A 24,025-nucleotide genomic window follows, 5' to 3' on the forward strand; every position below is an offset into this window, starting at 1 on the left:
GTTGTGCTGTGCTAAGTCACTTCAGTCGTGTCTGACTCTGCGACACTCTGGACTGTAGCCCACCAGGCTCCTCTGTCCATGGGATTCTCCAGGCAAGAATACTGGAGTGGGATGCTATGCCCGCCTCCAAGGGATATTCCTAGGATCAAACCTGTGTCTCTTTCCTCTCTGGCATTGGCAGGGGATTCTTTACCACTAGCACCACCTGGGAAGCCCTTATTTATAGTTATTAAGTGCTAATTATTAAGTAGGGGGATTCCCTGGTGGCTCAGATGGTAAAGCGTCTGCCCTTAATGAGGGAGACCCAGATTCAATCCCCGGGTCGGGAAGATCCCCTGGAGAAGGAAATGGCAACCCACTCCGGTACTCTTGCCTAGAAATTCCATGGTTGGAGGAGCCTGGTGGGCTACAGTCCATCAGTGATAGTTGTTTATCATTGTTACAATTTTTATTCTTGTCCTAAGTCAGCCCTCATCATCTCTTATCTTCCATCAGAAAGCTGTATCTAAAATCAAGTATAACTATGTTCCATCAATAGTCTTCACTCACTTAAGGAACAGAGTAACCTAACTGAACCTTAGCTCTGCTTTGCTCACCAGCTTCGGCTCTTAGGCCTCCCTCTGGATCTACCTAAGTCACTTGCAGCTCATCCTCACAGCATATTGTGATTTCCTGTGACATAATGACATGAGAAAGGGACAATGTCACTCTGTGACCAAATCTGAAATGAGAGACAATAATGCTCTGCAACCACAAAAATGACATGGTTCATGGTACATGGTTCCGGGTCATGACTATTCTAGCTTCTAATACCCAAGGGGACGTGGGGACTTTCCTGGTGGCCCAATAGCTAAGGCTCCACACTCCCAATGCAGGGGGCCTGGATCCCACACACTGCAACTTAAGAGTTTGTATGCCACAACTAAATATCCTGCATGCTGCCACTAAGACCTGGCACAGCCAAATAAATAAATATTTATTTTTAAAAAGCCTGACATGAAGGGGAAAGGTATCGGGAAAGACAGGAGATTTTCTTGGGCAGCTTTCACCTTCATTAGATGCCCAGAGTCCTGATGCAGGAACTGGAAGGATGCTTCGGGCCTTGGCAAGCAAACACATCCACCCTTGGGGAACATGGATGGCCTCTAACTGAGGACAGAACCCTTGAAATCCAGAGGGCAGCCCCTGGCTCAGGCTCCCTCCTGGGGATGGTCAGGGTCTTGAGACACTTTAGCTGGGGAAGGGCAGAGAAGAGGCTCCCAGACTCACCTGACTGTGCCCCACCCTCCTTCAACCTGGGGGATCAGTCCTTACCCTCTGACCTGCATACACCTTTTCTGATACCCACACAGTCCCGCAGCTCTTTCCGCTTATACCCACACCAGCGAGGATATCAGTCCCCTCTTCCTTTCTCACCCATGATGCCTGGGGATATAGTAACAGCCCTGTTTTGCAAATGAAGAAACAGACTTGGGGTGGTTAAGGCAAAGCAAGCAACAGAACCAGGATCTGAATTCATATTGGGCTTAGTAGCAAGCCCAATAAGATACCTCAGAGAGACAGTGAGGAAAAACTATAATAGGGACTTCCCTGGTGGGTCCATTGGTTAAGACTCCACCCTTCCAATGCAGGGGGTGTGGGTTCCATCCCTGGTCGGGGAACCAAACTACGATCCCACGTGCTGCATGGTACAGCCAAAAATAAATAAATAAAAATTTAAAATAAAAATCCACAATGGGAAAAATAGGACAGAGGGAAATGGTGGGGGTCAGGGGGTGGGGCATAGGAAATGGGACAATGGGGGAAAAAAGAAACAACCAAAACTGAATTTATATCTAAGGAGTAAAAGTGAAAGTCGCTCAGCTGTGTCCTACTCTGTGACCCCATGGACTATATCCTGCCAGGCTCATCTGTCCATGGAATTCTCCAGGCAAGAATACTGGAATGAGTAGTTGCTCCCTTTTCCAGGGAATCTTCCCCACCCAGGGATCAAACCCAGGTCTTCTCCAGCATTGCAGGCAGATTCTTTACCTAAGGAGCCATAGCCTAAACCGAAATCACAAAGATTTACTCCTATATTTTCTTCTCAGTTTCATAGTTTTAGCTCTTTGATCCATTTTGAGTTAGTTTTGGCATATGGTATGAGGAATATCCCAACTTAATTCTTTTGCCTGTAGATACACCATTTTTCAGAGAAGGCAATGGCACCCCACTCCAGTACTCTTGCCTGGAAAATCCCATGGACGGAGGAGCCTGGTAGGCTGCAATCCATGGGGTCGAGAAGAGTCGGACACGGCTGAGCGACTTCACTTTCACTTTTCACTTTCATGCATTGGAGAAGGAAATGGCAACCCACTCCAGTGTTCTTGCCTGGAGAATCCCAGGGACGGGGGAGCCTCGTGGGCTGCCATCTATGGGGTCGCACAGAGTCGGACACAACTGAAGCGACTTAGCAGCAGTAGCAGCAGCAGCACACCATTTTTAATTACTATTCTTTCCCCTACTGTATGCTCTTGGCACTGCACTTTACTCCTACTATCTATCATCTTATTTTTGACCACAAAGTTCAGAACTACCCCTGGTATGAGAAGGAAGGGAAGGAGGGAATGGTGACTACTAATATGCTTTTTGGAAATCTGCAGAAAAGTTTACCCTGTCAAAGTTCTGAGTTTAATTTCATACTGGCACTTCTGCTTAGTAAAATTTGAGAGAATTTTATCTACTGCTAGAAAAACAAATGTTTGAGTTTCAGCTACCAACTTTCAGTGCATTTTTTTACAATTTTATTTATTTACTTATTTATTTTGGCTGTGCTAGGTCTTCGTTGGTGCGCAGGCTTTTCTCTAGCTGTAGCAAGTGGGCGCTACTCTCTAGATGTGGCGTGAGGGCTTTCCATTGCGGTGGCTTCTCTTTATGCAAAGCACCGGGCCTAGGGCACGAGGGCTCGGTAGTGGTAGTTCCCAGCCTCTGTGGCACAGGACCAACAGCTGTGGTGCATGGGCTTAGTTGCTCCTCAGCATGTGGGATCTTCCAGGACCAGGGATCAAACCCGTGTTTCCTGCGTTGGCAGGTGGATTTTTAACCTCTCAGCCACCAGGGAAGCCCTCAAAATCCAACTGTACATGTTATCTGAATTAGTATTAATTGTGCTTAGAATGAATGGTTTTACTGTTAGAAGAAAAAGATTAATGAAATGAGATGTGTTCAAATTCCACTGCTGGATCAGAAAACATAAATAATGGCAATGTTGAGAAAAAACGTTGATTCAGCAGACTTCTTAGAGCAACATTATCAAAGGAAAAAAATACAAGACTGTAACACATATATATGGAATCTAGAAAAATGGTACTGAAGAATTTATTTACAGGGCAACAATGGAGAAACAGACATAGAGAAAAGACTTTTGGTCACGGGGAGAGGGAAGAGAGGAAACTTACATTACCATATGTAAAACAGATAGCCAAGGGGAATTTGCTGTATGGCTCAGGAAACTCAAACAGGGGCTCTGTATCAACCTAGAGGGGTGGAATGGGGAGGGAGATGGGAGGGAGTTTCAAAAGGGAGGAGATATATGTATACCTATGGTTGATTCATGTTGAGGTTTGACAGAAAACAGCAAAATTCTGTAAAGCAATTATCCTTCAATAAAAAATAAAAAAATATAAGACTTTATCATGAAGATTATTTTTTAATGGTTTATCAAATATATAAAATTCAAGGAAAATGTCATGCCACAATATATTTCTCTATGGTTATATTATTACCAAAAAAAAAAAAAAGAGAGAATTTAATTAAAGACGCATGAGGGACATCCTCGGTGGTCCAGTGGTTAAGAATCCACCTTACAGCACAGGGGCACAGGTTCGATTCCCGGTCCAGGAATGAAAACCTCACATACCACGGAGCAACCAAGCACCTGTGCCACAACCACTGAGCCCGTGCTCTGCAACAAGAGAAGCCAGAGCCACAAGAATCCCACACGACGCAACCAGAGAGTAACGCCCCCTCACCGAACTAGAGAAAGCCCATACTCGGCAACGGAGAGCCTGTGGGCCACAGCAAAGACCCAGCATGGCCAAAAATAAATAGAAATTAATTTTTAAAAAAGAAACATGGACATACAGCACACCCACCTGCTGCTGTGTCCAGAGGATGCTGTGCTCTGCCGTCCAGATCACTGTTTCAGGACCAAGGCACTCAGCCCTTCATCTGCTTGAAGCGCTGGCTGGTAATGCCTTGCAGCTGAGTTCTCCCCAGTGCATGCTCTCAGCTAAAGAAAGATTTCTATTTGCAACTACGTCTGGTGATGAATGTTAACTATACTTGTGGTGGCGCTCATTTTGCCGTATATACAAATATCGTCATGTTGTACACCTCAACTAATAGAACATTATATGTCAATTGTATCTAAATTTAAAAGTAAAAAAAAAAGACGAAAGGTCAAATAAAGATTGCAATGTGATATCCCCTTTCTAGAGATGCCTTATACATGCACACATCAGAGATACTGTGAGCTTAGTTCCAGGCCACCATGATAAAGTGAATAACACAATAAAGCGAGTCACATCAATTTTTGGTTTCCCAGGGCATATGAAAATTATGTTTACTCTATACTATAGCCTATTAAGAGTACAATAGAATTATATCTTTTAAAAGTACATACCTTATTTTTAAAATCCTTTACTGCTATAAAGTGCTAACCTTCATCTGACAACGCAGGGTTGTCACAGACCTTTAATTAGTAAAAACCACAATATCTGCAAAGCACAATAAAGTGAAGCATAATAAAACAAGGTACGCCTGTATCCAGTTACTGGTTGATGCTAGAGATTCCAGCCCCATTGTCCCAACTTGGAGAACTCTGAGAGGCCATCCAAGCTCACAGCTCCCCTAGGCCTGATGTAGAACACCCAAGGAAGAGGCCCTCCCAGGGCTTGAGATCCAGAGCTTGTTGGAGAGGGCATGGCTATGGCTCACCGAAGGGCGAGAGAATGGTGGTGGTGGATCTTGCTGGAAATGTGCCACTTGGAACTTGTTGGAATGGAAATCCACTCTGGTGTGTCAGGGAAAGCTGTTTGAGGGGAAGTGTCTCACCCGAGGCACTCTGCTATAAAACCACCCAAAGAGGACACTTCCCTGGTGGTGCAGTGGTTAAGACGCCATGCTTCCACTGCAGGCGGTGTGGGTTCAGTCCCTGGTCCAGAACTAAGACCCCACACAGCAGGACTACGGGGGAAAAAACAAAGCTACTGGCCACTAGGTGCTACTTGGCTGCTCTGTACTTTATGCTGTGCAGCGCCCTGGTTCAGGAGAAGCTGAGATCACCGTGGGAACCTGGTGCCAGAAACTGCCCACGCTGCAGGAGCTGGGCATCGGGGAAGCCAAGTGCACTGTAGGAGCCTGGCCACCGAGCACAGCAGAACGAGGACGCAGACCCCCCTTTCCATTCTGCAGTGTCCATCCACTCTACTGATGAAACTTATCATCATGCCAACTGGCAAAGAAAAAGCTTTTTTTAATGACCCTATATTCATTTTCACGAAACAGACAAAAGGGTGAATTTAGAGCTGCTGCTGCTGCTGCTGCTAAGTCACTTCAGTCGTGTCTGACTCTGTGCGACCCCATAGACGGCAGCCCACCAGGCTCCCCCGTCCCTGGGATTCTCCAGGCAAGAACACTGGAGTGGGTTGCCATGTCCTTCTCCAATGCATGAAAGGGAAAAGTGAAAGTGAGTCGCTCAGTCGTGTCCGACTCTTTGCGACCCCATGGTCTGCAGCCTACCAGGCTCCTCCGTCCAATGGGATTTTCCAGGCAAGAGTATTGGAGTGGGGTGCCATTGCCTTCTCCAGAATTTAGAGCTAAAGGGCAATAAATCAGTAATCAACACTGTCTATCTCTTGGACTGATTAGTGTAGCACGCTCTACACCCATGTAAGCCCCTATACAACTGCAAAATGAGAAACTTAGTCATGTAACAAGATACAACTGTCCTCATTACAAATGAAGAAATTCTCCCCCTTTCCCCTAAGTGAGATGCACAGACCCCAGAAGTCACTGTATGCATTACTGGCTATATTAATTACTCCTCAAGTCACAGTCTGACTGAATACTAGTTTAAGGCTCAATTGTAAAGTAACTTCCAAAAACTTGCATATAAACTAAAAATGTATCAAGGAAAGAGGAGAAAATAGCACGTACAAATAAATACATACAGTAGGAAAATGGGCGACTGGCCATTCTTCGTGGCTCAGATGGTAAAGAATGCCTCCAATGCAGGAAATCCAGGTTCAATCCCTGGGTCAGGAAGATCCCCTGGAGAAGGGCATGGCAACCTACTCCAGTATTTTTGCCTAGAGAATTCCAAGGACAGAGGAGACTGGTGGGTTATAGTCCATGGGGTCACAAAGAGTAGGACACGACTGAGCAACTAACACACACAGAGGCTAATAAGAGACTTCACTGGGGGCCAGTGGCTAAGACTTGGGGCTCCCAACACAGGGGGCCGGGGTTCAATCCCACAATCCGCAACTAAAGAGCTCACCTGCCATAACAAACAGCCAGCACAGTCAAGCAAGTACATGTTTTTTTTAAATAGGCAAATGGGAAGTATGGAAAGCCACTACAATTTTCATTTTTGTAACCGGTCACAAGGCCATAACTGATAGCTTCCTTCTTCCTCAGCCCATTCTGTATTTCCACCACCCTCTCAGCCAGAACCTCATCTGCTCCAGGTTCTTTACCTGGTGGGGTGATCTGTTTTGATTGTCTCCTACTCACCCCACTGCTAAAGGAGGGTTCCTTTACCTTAACCTTATTTGTACTTACTTGCATCTGGTGTGACACAGTATCAGTGAAACAACTTAGGACTTGGCACTTTCACTGCTGAGGGCCCAGGTTCAATCCCTGGTTGGGGAACAAAGATCCCACAAGCCATACAGCTCAGCCAAGAAAAAAAAAAAAAACTTCTATTTTGGGATATAGTGTATATAATTTTTCCATAATAAATCAACAGATAAGTTAGAACTCTACATCTCAATAATAAGGGCATATATCTCATCAAACCAAACCTACACTGCTGTGAAATACTAAGAAGCAATTCTTTTTAGGCCATCAAGTCTGGCATAGATTTGATATAGTCTATTTCCTTAGAATACTGATACTGCAAACTTCACAATACTTTTTATTTATGTGACATATCAAGATAATTTTATGAGGAAATTCCCTGGCAGTCCAGTGGTTAGGACTCCATGCTATCACCAAGGGTTTGGGCTCAATCCCTAGTTAGAGAACTAAGATCCTGCAAGCTATTCGTACTGCCAAAGGGAAAAAAAAAACACAAAAAGATAATTTTATGACACTTTAGTTTTACTTAAATTCAACTCTATACTCACAGGATTGAACATACCACCAGGATTATAAAAAGGCATTATTAATCAGTACACATGAAACTGAAAATTTTGTAAAGGAATTACAAGCAATGGAGCTATAAGTATGACCAGAAAAGATAGTGGAGCTATTAAACTATTGGGAGAATTACAGGAATAATTCTTTATATGACAAAACTTTGGCACCCAAAGAGATTCTTCTGAATCTTATTAAATGCATTGTTTTCAAATGCAGTAAGAATTGTTAAAATGAATCTCATCAAAGAGCTGAATTAATGAAATATTTTGTTCAAACACTGGAGCTATTATACTGAAATGTGTTGATTGGTTGGGATCAAGGTGAAGTTTTGCACGTTGTCAGTCTTCTGGTTTCAACTGTTCTGGGGTCTATGTGCTTGAGGCCAGCAGTTTTCAGCTGGTGGGGGTCTGGTTCCTTACAGGAACAACTTAAGAAGGTGTGCCAGACCTTCATATCTTCAGGGAACTGGGTGTTGTGATTCTGCTATGTGACTGGTTTATAGTCTAAACTGTTACTGGCTTCCCAGTCCAACAGCTATTTCTTGTTTCTACATCTTCACATTTTCTAATCATTAACTCTTGAGCAAGCCTTTTGGGACTCTGGGGAGGACTAGGAGACTAAAGCAAAAGCCTTTTACTTCAAAAATCAGGGACACAGGGGCCTGTATACAGTTTCAAGCTCCATATTACCCCTAAAAAATGAACATTAATTCCTTCATATAATAAAGTTTTCAGTCAGTGTTCACATTTCCCCGTTTGGTCATATTATTTTTATATTTTTTCTTTGTTGAAAATATATACATATTGCTTGTTCAAATCAGGATCAATAAATATCACTGAATAACTGCTGATTTCAGGAATTACCCTTTTATGCCTGAGGAAGGCCGAGTATATTTTTGTACTTTTGTTGTTGTATTTGAGGGGTTATTTTTGTTTTGTTTTGTTTTTTACATGTATAACATTTCCTTGGAAGGACACATAATAACACAGAATGGTTCCCTTGGAGAGGATCACAGAGAGTGATCAGAAGGAAGATTTTTCTTCCTATGCACACTTATGAATTTTAAACCATATTGAACTCACGGTCTACTCAACAACTGGGGAGTTAAAAGTAAATCTTTTCTAAAGACAAGTCCTAAAACATCTTCAAAAAGGATTAGAATGTGGAAAGTAGAGGTGGGAGGGGCTGTTTTCCAGACCTGCCACAAGATGGCAGCAGCGTGACACCAAAGCTTGGTTCTGGACTCTAGAAGGCTGCCTGGCGGCCATCAGTCTCCCTCCCCATTCAGGACAGGCAAATGCTGGTAGGTTCCTGCCCACCACTATCCTGAGCTGTGAAGCTGTAGCTGAGCTAAATCCCCATATTTCTGACCCACAGAGGCTGTGAAATGTTTACTGTTATGTTACGCTTCCACATTTTGAGGTGATTTGTTTCTTGGCAGTTAGATACTAGACTTCACATTATTCCAAAAATATTTGAGTATGTATTTCTAAATTGTAGAGACTCACTTGGAGAAGGCAATGGCACCCCACTCCAGTAGTCTTGCCTGGAAAATCCCATGGACGGAGAAGCCTGGAAGGCTGCAGTCCATGGGGTCACTAAGAGTCGGACGCGACTGAGAGACTTCACTTTCACTTTTCACTTGCATGCATTGGAGAAGGAAATGGCAACCCACTCCAGTGTTCTTGCCTGGAGAATCCCAGGGACAGTGGAGCCTGATGGGCTGCCATCTATGGGGTCGCACAGAGTCGGACACAACTGAAGCGACTTAGCAGCAGCAGCAGAGACTCACTCTTAAAAAAAAAAACACAACCACAATAGAAATAAAAGTTTAAATTATTTACTATAATAAAATATCCAAGCAGTCTAGTTAATGACACATGAAGTAGAGAAGTAGAAGTGAAGTCACTCAGTCGTGTCCGACTCTTTGCGACCCCATGGACTGTAGCCTACAACGCTCCTCCGTCCATGGGATTATCCAGGCAAGAGTACTGGAGTGGGTTGCCATTTCCTTCTCTAGAGGATCTTCCCAACCCAGGGATCGAACCTGGGTCTCTGTAGGCAGATGCTTTACCATCTGAGCCACCAGGTAAGTCCATGACACATGAAGTATTTGAATTAAAAATATTAATGTCTGCAATCTATTTTAAAATAGATCAAAAAAATATATGGATGAATAGAGGTATAGATGACTAGTTATATGATAAGGCAAATGTAGCAAAGTGTTTATTATAGAATCTAGGTGGTGGGTATATGAGTGTTTACTAGAAGATTCCTTTACCCTTTCTGTATCTTTGAAATTTTTCATAAAATGTTGAGGGCAAAGTCAATCATTGGGACTTCCCTGGTGGCTCAGTGGTAAAGAATCTGCCCACCAATGCAGGAGAGTCGGGTTCGATCCCTGATCCAGGAAGATCCCGCATGCCAAGGAGCAACTCACTCCGTTGGCCGTAAGTGTTGAGCCTGTGCTCTAGAGCCGGGAACCGCAACTACTGAGCCCACATGCTGCAGCTACTGAAGCTCAGTGCCCTCGAGCCTGTGGTCCGCAACAAGGGAAGCCGCTGAAATAAGAAGCCTGCAACCAGAGAAAACTCTCGCAGCAACAAAGACCCAGGAGAGCCAAAAATAAACACATTAAAAAAAAATTTTTTTAAGTCAATCATTGTTTAAATTTCCAATTGTCTCAAAAATGTTGCAGTTTTTTTTGTTTGCCCATATCAAGATCCAAATAATATCCACAGAGTGAGATTGGCAAATATATAAGTTCTGTGTTCTTGAAATCACAGAATTTTGGTGCCTTTTTGTTATATCAATAAGCGTTCATGCTAACCCAGGGCAACAGAGTTTACATCCCCCAGCTGGCTCTTGATCCTGAAGTTGAACTCTTTAGTCTTGCAAGCTGATGAACCCATTCCTAAAGGAGACCTGAGTGATGGCAGCAGCAGCTTCTTTTTTCTTTTTAATATTTCTTTTTAGTTATTTATTTGGCTGCACCAGCTCTTAGTTGCAGTATACAGATCTTCCTTGGAGCACGCAGGTCTTGTTTTTTTTTAGTTGCAGCATGCAGAATTTTTATTTATTGCATGCAGAAATTTTATTTATTGCATGCAGAAATTTTAGTTGTATCATGTAGGATCTAGTTCCCAACCAGGGATCGAACGCAGGTCCCCTGCATTGGGAGTGAGGAGTCTTAGCCACTGGACCACCAGGGGAGTCCCAGCAGCAGTTTGTGACTAGGGCTTCCTGACCAAGGTCAGTGCTACAGAGTGTGTTCTGGACTCTGTCCCTGTAGGGGCAGCTTCAGAGAACAGCCTTCTTAGTTCAGTTTTTACATGTCCTGAGTGTCAGTCCTATAGGACTAGCTTAAAAGTGAGGCATGTGTCTAGTGCAGCTACACAGAGCCCCACCCTCAGAAGTGGGGAGTCTAATCCTCTGCAGTTGCCATCATGTAATTAATTCCTTTTTATTTTTTATGAACTGCTGCTCATGCAACACACATCTTTGTGATTTATTTATTTATTTATATGCTGTGCTGGGTCTTCTTTATGGCACCCGGACTTTCTCTAGTTGTGGTAAGTGGAGGCTACTCCTCATGGTGAAGCATGGGCTCTAGGTGCACGGGCTTCAGAAGTTGTGGTACACGGGCTTAGTTGCTCCGCAGCATGTGGAATCTTCCCTGATCAGGGATCGAACCATGTCGCCTGCTTTGGCAGGCAGATTCTTAACCACTAGACCACCAGGGAAGTGTGCCACCTTGTAATTCTTCGTGTTATCTTTGAATTTGTGTTTTGTGTTTTATAAGTGAAGTCTGCTGGGACAATGGAGCAGGCATCGGGAACTTAGAGCCTGATCTGTGTGCATTCTCTCTTCCCACCACTCTGTCTCCCTGAGATAGGCAGGCAGTTCTGCCTCCTGAGGGCCTGGGCTTCAGGAGGGTCAAGGCCCACTACACACATCCCATGGCCTCTGAGGGCAGGGCAGAGTGGCAGCTACTCCCTCCTCAATTGGCAGTCCGTGGCATATTCAGCAGGTGACCAGCAGGGGCGAGTGTCCTGCCCACCATTGATCCCAGCTCCTATGTCTTCTTGGAAGAGAGGCTGCATCCCCCTGTAGGGAGCAAGCCTGTGAGGAGAGATGCCTTGTTTGACTTCACCTCAGGCCAAGGCATCAGTTGGTCCAGTGGTTGGTGGGGAGAGAAGGAGAACCTGGCAGCCAGCAGCCATGTGTACAGATACACAAAGTTGCAGGGCAGGTCAGCCAGGTGACTCAGAGCTTGGACTCACCCCAGGGTATCCCTTGCTCCAGGGAGCATGACAATGAATAGCACATTAAAACACCATGACAAGTTAAGAACAATAATGGAAGAAAGGAAAATGCTTTATATCTTAGTATTTTTATTTTTTTAATATCTATTTATTTGGCTGTGCCAGGTCTTAGTTGCAACATGTGGGATCTAGTTCCCTGACCAGGGACTGAACCCGTGCCCCCTGCACTGGGAGCGCCCCCAGCCGCTAGACCACCAGGCAAGTCCCAATATCTTATTATTTTTAACAGCGTTTTTTTTTTTCCTTCCTGCTGTTTGCTGTTTGAACGAGGGGGTCCCACATTTTCATTTTGCACAGGGCCCCATACATAAGTTCACAGTCCTGCTTAGAGGGCACTCCTTCAGCCTTTCCAACCTTTCTGGTATCCCAACCCAGAGCTTTCACTTTCACGCATTGGAGAAGGAAATGGCAACCCACTCTAGTGTTCTTGCCTTGAGAAACCCAGGGATGGGGGAGCCTGGTGGGCTGCCGTTTATGGGGTCACACAGAGTTGGACACGACTGAAGTGACTTAGCAGCAGCAGCAACCCAGAGCAATTTCTGTTTTCTTCCCTGAATACTGATCCTACACAGCTGCAGATAACAGGGGACAGCTGGGGGAATGAGCCCATGTGTGGCCACTTCCTGGATGACTGGAAATATCTAAATGAGTAGAATCTAGGAGGAGCCCTGAAGACCTACTTGGTTAAGTAGGTGGGAGTGACCAAGTTACAGAACATTTGGCTTATATTGTATATCCTTTGACAAATATTTATCAAATCCACCCATTTGTCAGGTGCTGAGGATGCAGTGGAGTCTAAAGTCAACAAACAGAGCAACTACACTGTTTTCCAGGGTGAAGAACTGAGTGTGGAGGTGGGGATAAGATGAAGAAGCAAAGACGGTTGCTATGCAGCGCAGTCATTCTGTGCGCATGTTTAACTTAAGCAGTCGGCTACATGGGTTCACAATAAACAAAGATAATGACAAATAATTATTTAAACAAGCAAATTATCCTGCCTTTCATTCCACTTAATAAGCAGCGTATGCTCCCTCCTGTATGAGAAATGGGCGTAATCTACTTCTTTGGGTCTCGTATCTCATCTGGATGTGGTGTGAGTTGAGTGTACTTTCCATACAACGTAGTCCCTGAACCCAAAAACGAACACTGACATTTAGCCAAAGCCACAGGCATCTGTTACAACGTGGGAGGAAAATGGTATAACGAAAGATGGTGTCTTACCTTCCTTTAGTTGCTCTCAACATCAACCGGATAGGGAGAGATCCGAGGAACCCAACGGAGGAACTGCACTTGCCCTAGCCGGATACCTCCGCAGAAACAACCCAAAAATGTATTCTCTGGGACCGCTTTCCTCTCCGCGTGGACCAACAGAATTCTGAGATGAGTAACAGATGGGTGCTCCAACCATTCGGCACTAGGATGCGGGGATGGGGTTGCAGCGTCTTCCCCGCCCACCTATTGGACGAATCGGAAAGCGTCCTCCGGAGCCACGGTGTCCTGGGGCGCGCGGGGGGCGTGGCCTGGGACTCCCCCAGAGGGGAGGGCGCCGTCTGTCCTTGGGCAGAGAGGGGAGGTGACTCCGGCCGAAGACGAGGACACAGGATGAGGGCCCTGCGGGTGAGGGCCCCCCAAGGGTCGGGTTGCGGCCCCCAACTCGGAAACTCTCAGAAACTCTCACCCCTATCTGAGACTCTCCCCCAATTCCGGGATCTGGGGACTTGGAACGTGAGCCCTCTTCAGGGCTCGGGACTCCCTCCTAATAAGCCTGGGGCCCCTCTCCCTAGCTCCCAACCCAAAATCTTTTGAGACAGCCGGGGACCCGTTAACTTGACCGAAAGGGCAGAGTTTGAACTTCTTCCCTTCATCCAGGGCTCCCTTAGCATTCCTTCCCCTCTCCCTAACTTCTTAGGCTGCCGGGAAATTCCCTAAGCACCCCGATCCAGCCCTGCCCTTCCCGCGACCTGAGCTCCTCCCATTAACCCTGGGAACCGAAAAGAAAAAGAAAAAAAAAAACCTCTCGGGACTGGGACCCGCGGAACGTGAGCCTTCCTTCTGGGTCCGATCCTCTAGACGGTCCGATAACCTTCAAGCCAGACCCTCTAGGCACGAGTCCCGTTCATCCCTTTCCTGCCAGGACACCCTCCCCTACTCGCGCGGTCAGTTCGCATCTTGCCTTTGAGACGCTCCCAAGGGACAGAAGTGTCCCCAAGTTAGAGCCTGGGAAAGTCCGACACCCTCCCCCCAAAAGGGACTTCCTCCGGGACGCCCCTCCAGACTCCCCCAATGTCCATCCATCCCCTCTGCACAGGTCTCCCAAGCGCTGGTCCGCTCCTTTAGCTCAACCGCCCGGAACCGCTTCGAGAACCGAGTAGCTGAGAAACAGAAACTCTTCCAGGTGGGCGGAGCGAGGGAGGAGCGGGGGAGGAGCCTGGGCCGCCCGCTTGGTCCCGAAGAGAAGTTGGGGGTGGCAGGAGCTTAAGGTCTGCGGTGCTGACAACGCCTTTCTCATCGTGTGCCCCCAACTTCCAGGAGGACAATGGCCTCCCGGTGCACTTGAAGGGCGGTGCAACAGACAACATCCTGTATCGAGTGACGATGACTCTGTGTCTGGGGGGTGAGTTGCAGGGCCAGGCTCGGCCTGAACTGCGGGAAGAGGCGGCGGGGCTAGAGATGGAGAGGGGAAGGGGCGGGTTCTGGCGCTAGGGTTTCACCAGAGAATTGGATTCTGAGCTGGTGTGGGACCCTATGGGAGCCTGGGCTGACAAATACGGAGGGAGCAATCCAGGGCTTGGGCTCCTGTCCCAGGAAGGTGGCTGGGCTAGTGATGCATCTGGGGAGAAAGCCTGAAGCCTGGTCTGTATCAAGGTCCAGCATTTCCCCAGCTGAAGGGCAGTTTGGGAAGGGACTCGAGCCTGCAGCACGGGGTAAGAAGCAAGATGGGGCTCAGGGAGGGAACTGGGGCCTCATTCAGTATCCCTCACACTCCCTCCCTAGGCACTCTCTACAGCCTGTACTGCCTTGGCTGGGCCTCCTTCCCTCACAAGAAGTGAAACCAAGAAGTCTGCAGGACCCGAACAGGCATCAATAAATGTGCTGGTTTCCTGGGGAACACAGCCCAGCTCCATGCTCCCTATTTGTGCCTCCTAGCCCATCCTTCCACCAGCAAGTCATCTCTGCCCTGTGGACAACCCTGGGACCCTCCTACTAGACCAGGGTTATCCCTAGATGTCACTGCCTCTCAGCCCTCCCAGAAGCCCCAAACAGCATCCCTGGGCTGTCCCCTCAGGGTCTGCGGACCTGCTTTGTATCCTGGGATGGCAGCCCCTCTCCCTGCAGAGGCCCGGGGGTGGGGAGGAAGATCCTGAGCACAGTGTGGGACACCAGAGAGGTAGAAGCAAGTGAAGACAGACTCATTCAAGCACAGAAGCTGAGAGGGGCAAACAGGGCCCTGGGGGGCACAGCCAGGGGGACACTGAGACCTCCCACAGATGGTCCAGACTTCTAGTCTTGGTTTCCATGGGATGTGAGCGAGATCTCAGCAAGAATAAGGCTACAGCTCAAATGAGAAAAAAGACTGGGACTAGGAGACACATACAGACAGGCTTCCTCTGCCTCAAACAGAGGCAGAGCCATCCCCCAACTCAGAACAGGAGGCAGATCTCGGAGAGAGCAGCAACTAGGGTGCATTTATTTCCTCCTGGGCCTGGCAGCCTGGGAGCAGAATACAGACAAAGGCACTGGGGCATGTGGCCCTGTTTTGGCCTGGAGTTCAGGTGCCCAGGTGGTAACTGAATGGGTGTGCCTGGGTATGAAGGGACTGGAGTGATCCTCCCAGAACTAAGAGAAGGGCCCTTGGGGTGTGGAAGTCACACAAATGTTGGGCTTGGCACAGGTGCAAGAGAAGGGTTATGGAGTAGACGAGATGGGTGTGCTGGGTGGGGGTGACTCGAGGGGCAAGGCGTGTTGAAGCATGTTGGGCCCTGGCTGTTGACTGAGAATCCAGGTGCCAAGGGCTGAGAAGACAGAAAGGGGTCAGCAGGACCCACGAAGATGTGACTGCAGACAGAATCAGCCCTGGGGGAGACCGAAGAGTCCAAGGTGACTCCTACAGCAAGGTGATGAGGGGGCAGGCCTGGGGCTCCTGTTCAGGAGTACATGGTCAGCTGCAGCCACTGGGGAAAGGAAGGGACAGACAGTGAGGAGCAGGGAACCCAGGAATACCAGCAGCCCTTCTCTGCTCTCACCCAGGGGTCTTTGGGAAAATGGGAGGGAGGGAGCCCTAGCTCCAAGCTGGTACATGGGGCTGAGGGGAGGGGCCCCCTGCTAGGATCCCACATCCCAGGGTGGAGATGGGGGTTCTTACCTCCTGGATGTTCACCTGGATTTGTCCAGTGCCATCTTTGTCGAGAGATTTGAAGGCACCTGGGGAAAGGAAGGGTTGGTGGGACTGGCTTTTAGGAGTAAAATATACTAATATATGATAATACTAACAGCTAGTAGTCTGTCTGCTCTGGCAAGCACCTGTATAAAGTGCTTTCCATGTATGAATTCATTTAATCCGATTTTAGGAGATAAGTGTCATTTTAAAATAAGGCACAGAAAGGTGAAGTGATGTGCCTGTGTTAGAGAAAAAGGAAACTGGGATTGGAACCCAGACTGCTACTCATCTCAATAATGGCCTCCATATCTTGACCTTCACGCCCCTCATCACCCTCTGCCCAAGCCCCAGCCCCCTACCAACCTCTAAGCTCCACACCCTCCAGTTCCAGCTAAAACAAGCTACTGGAAGGAGGCTCTGCATTTCCTGCTCCTACAGTCTGTGTGGTCCCCACTCCTGCCCTGAAACTCATCTCCATGTTCCCCACTCACAGCCAAACCTGTATGTAAACAGGTGCCCACAGAGCCTGTGTGGCTCTCTCTCACTCACGGCTCAGTTACCACCCACAGGGATCCACGCGTGTGGTACCCTGGACACTCCACTCGCAGCTGGCCCTCTTCCTGGTAAATCCCAGGCCGTTTCTTGACCCTCTCATATATGGCTTTTAGCATCATCTGCCCTGTTGTCCTCTCCCACCTTCCCTTCATGTCCCCAACATACCTGCCCCTTTTCTTCCCTGCATGCTCTTAATATACTGTCCGCCCTGGGCTCTTGGCATGCCAGGAGATCTTCCTAAAGGAAACCTGAGACCCTGTTCTTCCCCTGCCTAGACCCTATTCACTGTCCCCATTAGTGTCTGATGGGGACACCTCCAAACTTGGCATTCACAGCCCTGCATGGCCTGACCATCCCACTGCTCCTGCCCCCTCTCTCAGACAAATGTGAGTTCAAATTCTAGCTTTGCAACTTCTAGCTAAGTGGCTGTGAGCAAGAAATTCGCCTCCTTGAACCCTAGGTTCCTCCTCCATGAAATACTCTAACCCAAATCACCAAGATCACCATTTCTTCTTTCCTTTCTAGGCCTTCACACAGGCTGTTCCCAATGCAACACTGCTCCCCACTCGCTTGCTGGGGTCACTTCTTACCCATCAGGTCTCAATTCACACATGCCCTCCCTCCTCCAGGAAGGCCTCCTTGATCACTTAAGCTACGTCAGCTGCCAAGTTTGAAGAGCTCCCAGTCACAAGTCTAAACCTGATCTACCCTGATCTTCCCCTCACAGCCCCCATCACTCTGCAAAGGCTTCCCCGATCCTAGACTTAACCATCCCGAGCGGTCACTGTCTGGTAATTTGCCTCTCCTGTGGACTGTGAGCAACATCAGGGCAGGAACATGGGCTGTTTCAGTCACTGCTGTGCCCCTAACACTGCCCACCTCAGTGTCAGGCTCAAAGGAGGCTTGGCTCAAGGAGGCTGGACAAATCCCCACCTGGGAAGAGAGCTAGGGTGTCACTTACGGAACATGGCATCCAGTCTGACCAGGCAGCTGATGAAATTGTCAAAATCCATGTTCCCTCCCTCATCTGAGTAGCGTCGGATGATCATGTTGTAGAGATGTTCGTTCAGGCGGAATCCTGAGAATGATTTAGTTACTAGGTGTGGGGGCCACATAGCCAAACCCTCTCCCAGCCCCAGGATTCAGGCTCAGACCAGAGCAGTGGGGGCTGCCTCACCAGTCCCACCCCCAGTCCCACCACGTTCCTGCCAGCCACACCTGCTGCCTCAAAGGCCCCTGGGAGTTCACTGCTGCCAATGGTCCCTGAACGGTCAACATCAAACTGTTTGTATACGGCCTGTGGGGACAAGGAGGTCAGGATTCAGCTGGGCCTCATGGGGCGTGGCATTTCCAAGGCTTGGGGCGCTGTCTTTGTGCCAGGCGTTTCAGAGGCTGAACACACCTGCCACTTTTTGATGTTGTTCCACAAGTACTTGAATTCTTCGAAGCCCAGTTTGCCAGTCGTGTCACTCTGGTGGGAGGGTGTTAAGAATAGCCATACCCAGAAGTGTGGACAGTGTACACGATGATGGTAAGGGCCAAGCAGGGGAGCCTGGGCTAGAAGCCCAGCTCCCATCCCACCCTCGTGCCGCCACCTTGCGTGCGGCTTCACTGTTCGTCTTGCCCATACGTACTTTAGTTTGTATTTCTAAATGATAAAGACTCCCTCTACACATAATCACATGAAATCCTCATTTATAACGTTCTTTGATAGTAATTCAAACTTATAAATGTTAGGACATGTAAAACACCAGGGTACCTTAGAACTCTAGGGAAATGAGGTGATAAGAGTAAATACCTGTGCATTTGTGATAAAAAGTGAATGAGATATTGGTATAAAGCCCTCACTCAAGGGCTGGCACTTGATAAATTCTTAGTAAATAGCAACAATGGCCAAGACTTATCACATGACTTCAGATACTGCTAAACTTCTCAGGAACATCACTTGTCTCACTAAGTCCTCAGGATACCAGCCCCATCAGTATTGTATCTGGGTGACAGAGAAACAGCTTCAGAGCTGAAAAATCTACCCGGGTGAGATCATAGTAACAGTTAGTGTGTGCAGACCACTTACTCTGTGCTACCCATTGTGCTAAGCCTTTTGCATGAAACGCCAATTTGGTATCACCATTCTCACTCACCCAATTTTATCGAGAGGGAAACCGAGGCACAGAGAGGTTCGATAACCTTGCTAGGGGGCTGAGCTGCATTTGTTTCACCCTAGACAACACATGTATGTCATCACATGACATGCATATGTGTGTGTCTATAATGCTTTGTGCAGTATGTGCCTGTGTCCAAAATCAGTGAATGATGTGTGTTCCCATGCACACGCCTCTACATATCTTCATGTATGTGTGTGTGTGCGTGTGGGCAAACCTATGGCAGTTACAAGGTGGGGCTATAAGGTTATAAGGTCAGTTGAATGATTGCCTCTCTAGGTCCTGGTTTCTTCATCTGTAAAATGGAATATAATAATCATACCTGTCTAACAAGGTGGCTGTCAAGTAAATATAAGTAAAGTGCAAGTTATGACAGCTGATGTTATTATGTATTGCCACATGTCCATAGGTGGGTATGTGTTCTAATGTACTCATGTCCACATCTGTGGGTATGAAAGCTACACCCTGACTGCCCCAGCCACTCTTGCAGAAAATCCCTTCTTGGGAATTCCCTGGCAATCCAGTGGTTAGGATTCGTAGCCAAGGAAAATTCCCTCATCCCCAAGTTCTCCACCAGACTACCCTCAAGGATACATCCATTACAGCCACCATGCTGCGACATGTGTCAATGCCAAAGCCATCAGTCTTCAGATCAGGATCTGTGGGATACAGGTCGAAGGTCAGAGGCCAGAGATCACAACTACCCCAGCCACCATGCCTCCAAACCTGCCCTGTCTGCTGCCCCCAGTCACTCACGTCGGGTCACCACTTTGTTGAGAATGTTCATGAGTTCTGTGGCGCTGACCTCCATGTCCTGGGGGGAGAAGTTAGGAATGGGTCAGGGGTGACTGAAAGGGGTCTGAGGGTGTGATGAAGGAGGATGGGAACTTTGGGATTGCCATGGTGGAGTGTACATGTAAAGGGCAGCCCAAGGGAAGGCATGGAAGGGTTAAGAACGGGTCTAGGGTCCCCTGTTTACTTACATCTCCAGCCAGCTGGGCAAAAAGCCTCCGGAACTGCCGGACCTCCTCACTCTCATTGGCCTCAATGTTGGAATAATGTGTGCGAGGGGGCTGCAGAGGGAGGAGATTTCAGAGCAGGTAGGGGGAAGGGTGCCCTGACCGGGACAGCGGTAGGTTGGGAAAGTCTGAGTGGGCTGAGTGGTGAGTGATCAATGAATGCGAGGTGGGCAATGAATAGGAATGGATATAGCTAAGTCCGCAAAGAGTTGGATATGACTTAGCGACTGGAAAATAATAGCTAAGTTTGAGGATGTTACAAGGGAGAGATTAAGTGAGATAAATTTCATAAGGAAAGGGATGGGGCTTCTTCAAAGGGACAAGGAGGGATGTTGGAAAAGGCCTCAGAATGAGAAAACATGTGGGGCTTACCAGGGGCTCTGGGTTGTACTGCAGCCGCCTCACTGAAGGAAAACATGGGTGGGGGTGGGGGGGGGCGGTAGTTAGTACCAGGAGGCGGGGCCTCCAACCGGCAGCCAGCCCCCACACCCCAGCCCTCAACCCCTAGCTCGCCACCCTACCTACTTGCTCCCTCCACCCTCATCAGTCCTTGTCTTCACCTGTCCCTATCCTTGCCGCCCTGGTTGTTCCCCCACAGTAAGATCCCCCTTGCCAGGGCACACCTACATAATGGCAGATTCCTCAAAAGACCCAGCCCCTTCGAGGGCTTCTCTCATAGAAGCTTGGCCCCAGCTTCCCGGGGCCCCAAACCTCCTGGGTTCCACCTGTGTAGGAACCTACTCCATCGTTATGGCTTCTAACGTTTGTGTCTTCTCAATATCCCACCCCAGCTCCATTTGTTCTCACCCCTTCAAAGTATTACACTCAGTGGCTAAGACCTACCAGGCACCTACCGACCCCTACCCTCCCTTCATTTCTGCTACTGCTGCTAAGTCGCTTCAGTCGTACCCCTTCACTAGGACATTTTTAATCCAATCAGTTCCCAGCCCAGCCTTGCCCCTCGATGGACTTTTCCCCAATCCTGTAAGGGCAAGACCTCTTCTGAGCACACCTCATTGACCCACCTACGAGGGCCACGCCGTGCGCACAAGTCTAGCCTTGCCCCCATGAAGTGATAACCAGCCTCACTGGCTCCGCCCCCTTAACGTTAGTCTCCAGGTTAGCGGAAGTAGGCCACCCCAGCCCCATTAAGCCCCACCTCACAAAGCCCCGGTGGTCCCATCAGACTGTGTCCCCTCAATAATCAGAGTACCCCCATGTCAAGCTCCGCCCCCATGAACTCATTAAGGTCGGCCCCCTCAAAGCGGGTCTCCTAGCCCAGGCCGGGCCCTGCCTAATTAAGGTTCCTGGTCAGTGTCCAGGTTACCCCATTCTATTGCTGGACAAGCCTCCTCCTCAGGCCACGCCCATCATCAGGCCCCGCCTTACCTAATGGCGCTAATGACCCCGCCCAGGATGCGCATGGCGGTTCCGCCGCCGCCACCGCCGCCGCCGCCTCCGCCGCCGCCGCCGCCTCCAGCCCCGCTGATAAGGCCTCCAAGCACATTCCCTAGACCCCCGCCCAGGCCCCCGCCTCCTCCGCCGCCTCCGCCACCCTTCAAGAACGAGTTAACCAGGAACATGGCTGATTCCTGAGAAGGGAAAAAGGGGTCAGATGGCTGTCTCGTCCCTGAGCCCGCCCCTTCCCCCACAAAAATACGCATTTCTGACTGCTGGACGTGAGGAAGTAATATGAAGCCTCTAGGCGGAGACCTATCCTCCGGCTGGGGCTTAAGGACCCATTCGGGGTGAGGTCTGGGCTTCTGGGGAGGTAGTTCTTGGACGGTGGCATAGGGACAGAAAATCAGGTTTGAAACCTCCTTCCGTTCCAAAGGTCCGCATCTGGCTTGAAAAACTCTGGACTGTCTACGCATAGGCATCATGAAGTACCAGGCACTGGCCAGGTCAAGTGGGATTCTCAAGGTGGGGGCGTCCCAAGCTAGCGCTCGAATCTGAGATCCACAGCCCTAGAGGTTTGAGGCGGGTCAGAATCGTGGGTTAGAAATTCTCCGCCTGGAGGCCCCTGAAACAGAGTTTAGGAAATCCAGAATGTGGGTTTACGGATTTAGGTGCAACCAGCAGTGAGACTGCACTCATTGCTGGGTCTGTGGGTTCAGGTCTAAGATTGTAAGTGTTGAGCCCCGGGGCCTGGGATAACGGAGTTCCTGTTAGAATTGAGAGGACGGATCGTGGTCCCAGAGGCTGCACCCAGGGCTGACTTTACTGGGTACCTCTCCATGGGCTCCTATTTTAGATCCTGAGAGGAAGGGTGGAAGAGTCCCCGGGGCAGGATAACTAGGCCGGACAGATCTGGGAGCTAGAATCTGAGGCCAAGGGTGTGGTGGATCCCTGAGGCTAAGATTTTAGGATCTCTTCGGGTCTGGAGGCCTCCAGGGCCGGAATTACAGAGTGCAGGGGGAGTCCAGACTGGGCGCTCACCGCCTCGTTCGCGCGTCCACCGGTCCGCTCGTCGGTGTAGCTCTGGGGCCTCCGGCTGCGTCCAGCTCCGCAGGGCGGGGCGGGTGACTCAGGCTGCCAAGGCCGGGTTAGGCTCTGCTGGGTGGCCCAGCCCGCATCCTCCCGGTCCTAGCGCCGACATTAAGACTGCGCATGTGCTTATCGGTCCCGCCTCCTGTGATTGGGTGCGGCTGCACAGGCTCCACCCTGCGTTTCCAGTGCCTTGCATTCCCGACACCGCCCTGAGTTGACAGATCTGAGGTCTTTCTCTACTCTATGCAGTCCCTAGGGAACTTGGGCAGTCATCGTGCCCAAGGCGACCTAGTGTCGATTTTCGCCCGAAAGCCTGCTGCCATCGTCTCACAGATGTGGCTTTCGGTTTCCTCTGAAAAGGACTCCTGATACTTGTCTTGGGACAAGACTTGGGACTTGTCTCCTATCCCAGCCTTGTCACGACAAACAGCCACAGTTTGGGACCACAGTCTGGGACAAGTGCCCTCATCTATGGCGGGGATCCTGCAGGCAAAGCCCTGATGGTGGTCCAGTTTCACCTACAAATCGGACAGCCTTGTGCCTCCTGCATCCACACCCCTTGACCCTCTGAGCCAAGACCCCTAGAATTATTTTTCCTGGACGGGTCCAAGTGTAGTCTCAGTCTTCCAGTCTCTAAAGAGGAGCCCGAATACAGGAAGAATCCGCTGCCAACAGCCTGGATTCTGAGGCTGGACATTCCCAGGGTCAGTTGGTGGCCGAGGTGGGGAGTGCAGCTGGGAAGGAAAATGGCAAAGGAGGCCACCTTTGGAACCCTTTCGCTTGCTCTCTGCTTCCAACCTGTAAGCGTCCAGGACTTTTTCAGGGTCCCTCGGAGGGAGCTGTCAGTCTGTCTCTCTAGCCCTTAGGCGCTTCTCTGGAAGCTGACTCAGGTTGGGGTTGAATCCTGACTTTGCCCCTTAATAACTTGGAATTCCAAAACAGTGACCTGAGCCATGATTTTCTAATCTGTAAAATGTAAATAAAGGTCTCCACGCCCCACTCTCTAGACTCCTCACAGAATGAAGCAGTAAATGCTTAGTCAAATAGTAGCCATTATCCTCTGTGCCTGTTCCTTCCTCCTGGAGCCCTCTTGGTTTCCTGAGGTAGACTCTTGCTCTTCCTTACTTAATACAGTAAGTCCCCTACATACAAACCCTAAAGTTGCAAACTTTCAACGATGCAAATATGTGTCTGCATGTCCAATCACGTAAGTTAGTTCACCTGTCTGGTGTATGATGTCAGGTGCGTGTATCCTCTATAAGCTGTTTTGCCTTTGTGTACTTTACAGAACTGTATAGAGTGGGCTTCCCTTGTGGCTCACCTGGTAAAGAATCTGCCTGCAATGCAGGAGACCTGGGTTCGATTCCTGGGTTGGGAAGATCACCTGGAGAAGGGAAAGGCAACCCACTCCACTATTCTGGCCTGGAGAATTGCACGGACTGGACAGTCCATGGGGTCACAAAGAGTTGGACACAACTGAGCTACTTTCACTCACTCACTCACTCACTCACTGTATAAAGTACAGTAGTATAGTATGTTTATTTCCAGCCCAGGATGTCCGGAAGCATGCATAAAAGCATGCATGATGTACCTGGTACTACTGTACTTTTTAAGGTACTGTACTGTAAGATTAAAAATGTTTTCTTACAAGTTGAGAAAGCCCATGTGCAGCAATGAAAATCCAGTGTGGCC

At 48.9% G+C, this 24,025-nt stretch overlaps 3 protein-coding genes across 3 annotated transcripts in view; 1 reads left to right on the forward strand and 2 right to left on the reverse strand.

Annotated features, from left to right (window-relative positions):
• ZNF146 (zinc finger protein 146) overlaps positions 1 to 13,087 on the reverse strand; it is a 67,764-nt gene extending 54,677 nt beyond the window's left edge. Inside the window, exon 1 of the mRNA XM_070387935.1 lies at positions 12,951 to 13,087. The gene's annotated coding sequence lies outside the window, so the exon portion shown is untranslated. The remainder of the gene's footprint in view (positions 1 to 12,950) is intronic.
• Positions 13,088 to 13,224: 137 nt separating this feature from the next.
• COX7A1 (cytochrome c oxidase subunit 7A1) lies at positions 13,225 to 14,862 on the forward strand. The gene is made up of 4 exons (XM_005908222.3): positions 13,225 to 13,346; positions 14,038 to 14,124; positions 14,259 to 14,343; positions 14,724 to 14,862. Exons 1-4 carry the CDS (start codon positions 13,332 to 13,334, stop codon positions 14,777 to 14,779), a joined length of 243 nt encoding a protein of 80 aa, XP_005908284.1. The 5' UTR covers positions 13,225 to 13,331; the 3' UTR covers positions 14,780 to 14,862.
• Positions 14,863 to 15,389: 527 nt separating this feature from the next.
• On the reverse strand, positions 15,390 to 22,408 carry CAPNS1 (calpain small subunit 1). Its single transcript, XM_070387939.1, is given in 12 exon segments — positions 15,390 to 15,901; positions 16,093 to 16,151; positions 17,624 to 17,740; positions 17,881 to 17,959; positions 18,065 to 18,133; positions 19,419 to 19,483; positions 19,581 to 19,638; positions 19,808 to 19,897; positions 20,216 to 20,237; positions 20,239 to 20,247; positions 21,233 to 21,435; positions 22,283 to 22,408. Coding segments are annotated over 11 exon segments (789 nt in total). The 5' UTR covers positions 21,427 to 21,435; positions 22,283 to 22,408; the 3' UTR covers positions 15,390 to 15,874.
• Between the last annotated feature and the right edge of the window lie 1,617 nt (positions 22,409 to 24,025).

This window comes from Bos mutus, chromosome 18 (genome assembly GCF_027580195.1).
Source record: "Bos mutus isolate GX-2022 chromosome 18, NWIPB_WYAK_1.1, whole genome shotgun sequence".
NCBI lineage: Eukaryota > Metazoa > Chordata > Mammalia > Artiodactyla > Bovidae > Bos > Bos mutus.

What these genes read in the sequence shown, in the direction of transcription:
- COX7A1 (XM_005908222.3), top strand. An exon ending in AGAAACAGAAACTCTTCCAG is followed by an intron (nt 14,125 to 14,258) that starts GTGGGCGGAGCG and finishes CCCAACTTCCAG; the next exon opens with GAGGACAATGGCCTCCCGGT. An exon ending in GATGACTCTGTGTCTGGGGG is followed by an intron (nt 14,344 to 14,723) that starts GTGAGTTGCAGG and finishes CTCCCTCCCTAG; the next exon opens with GCACTCTCTACAGCCTGTAC.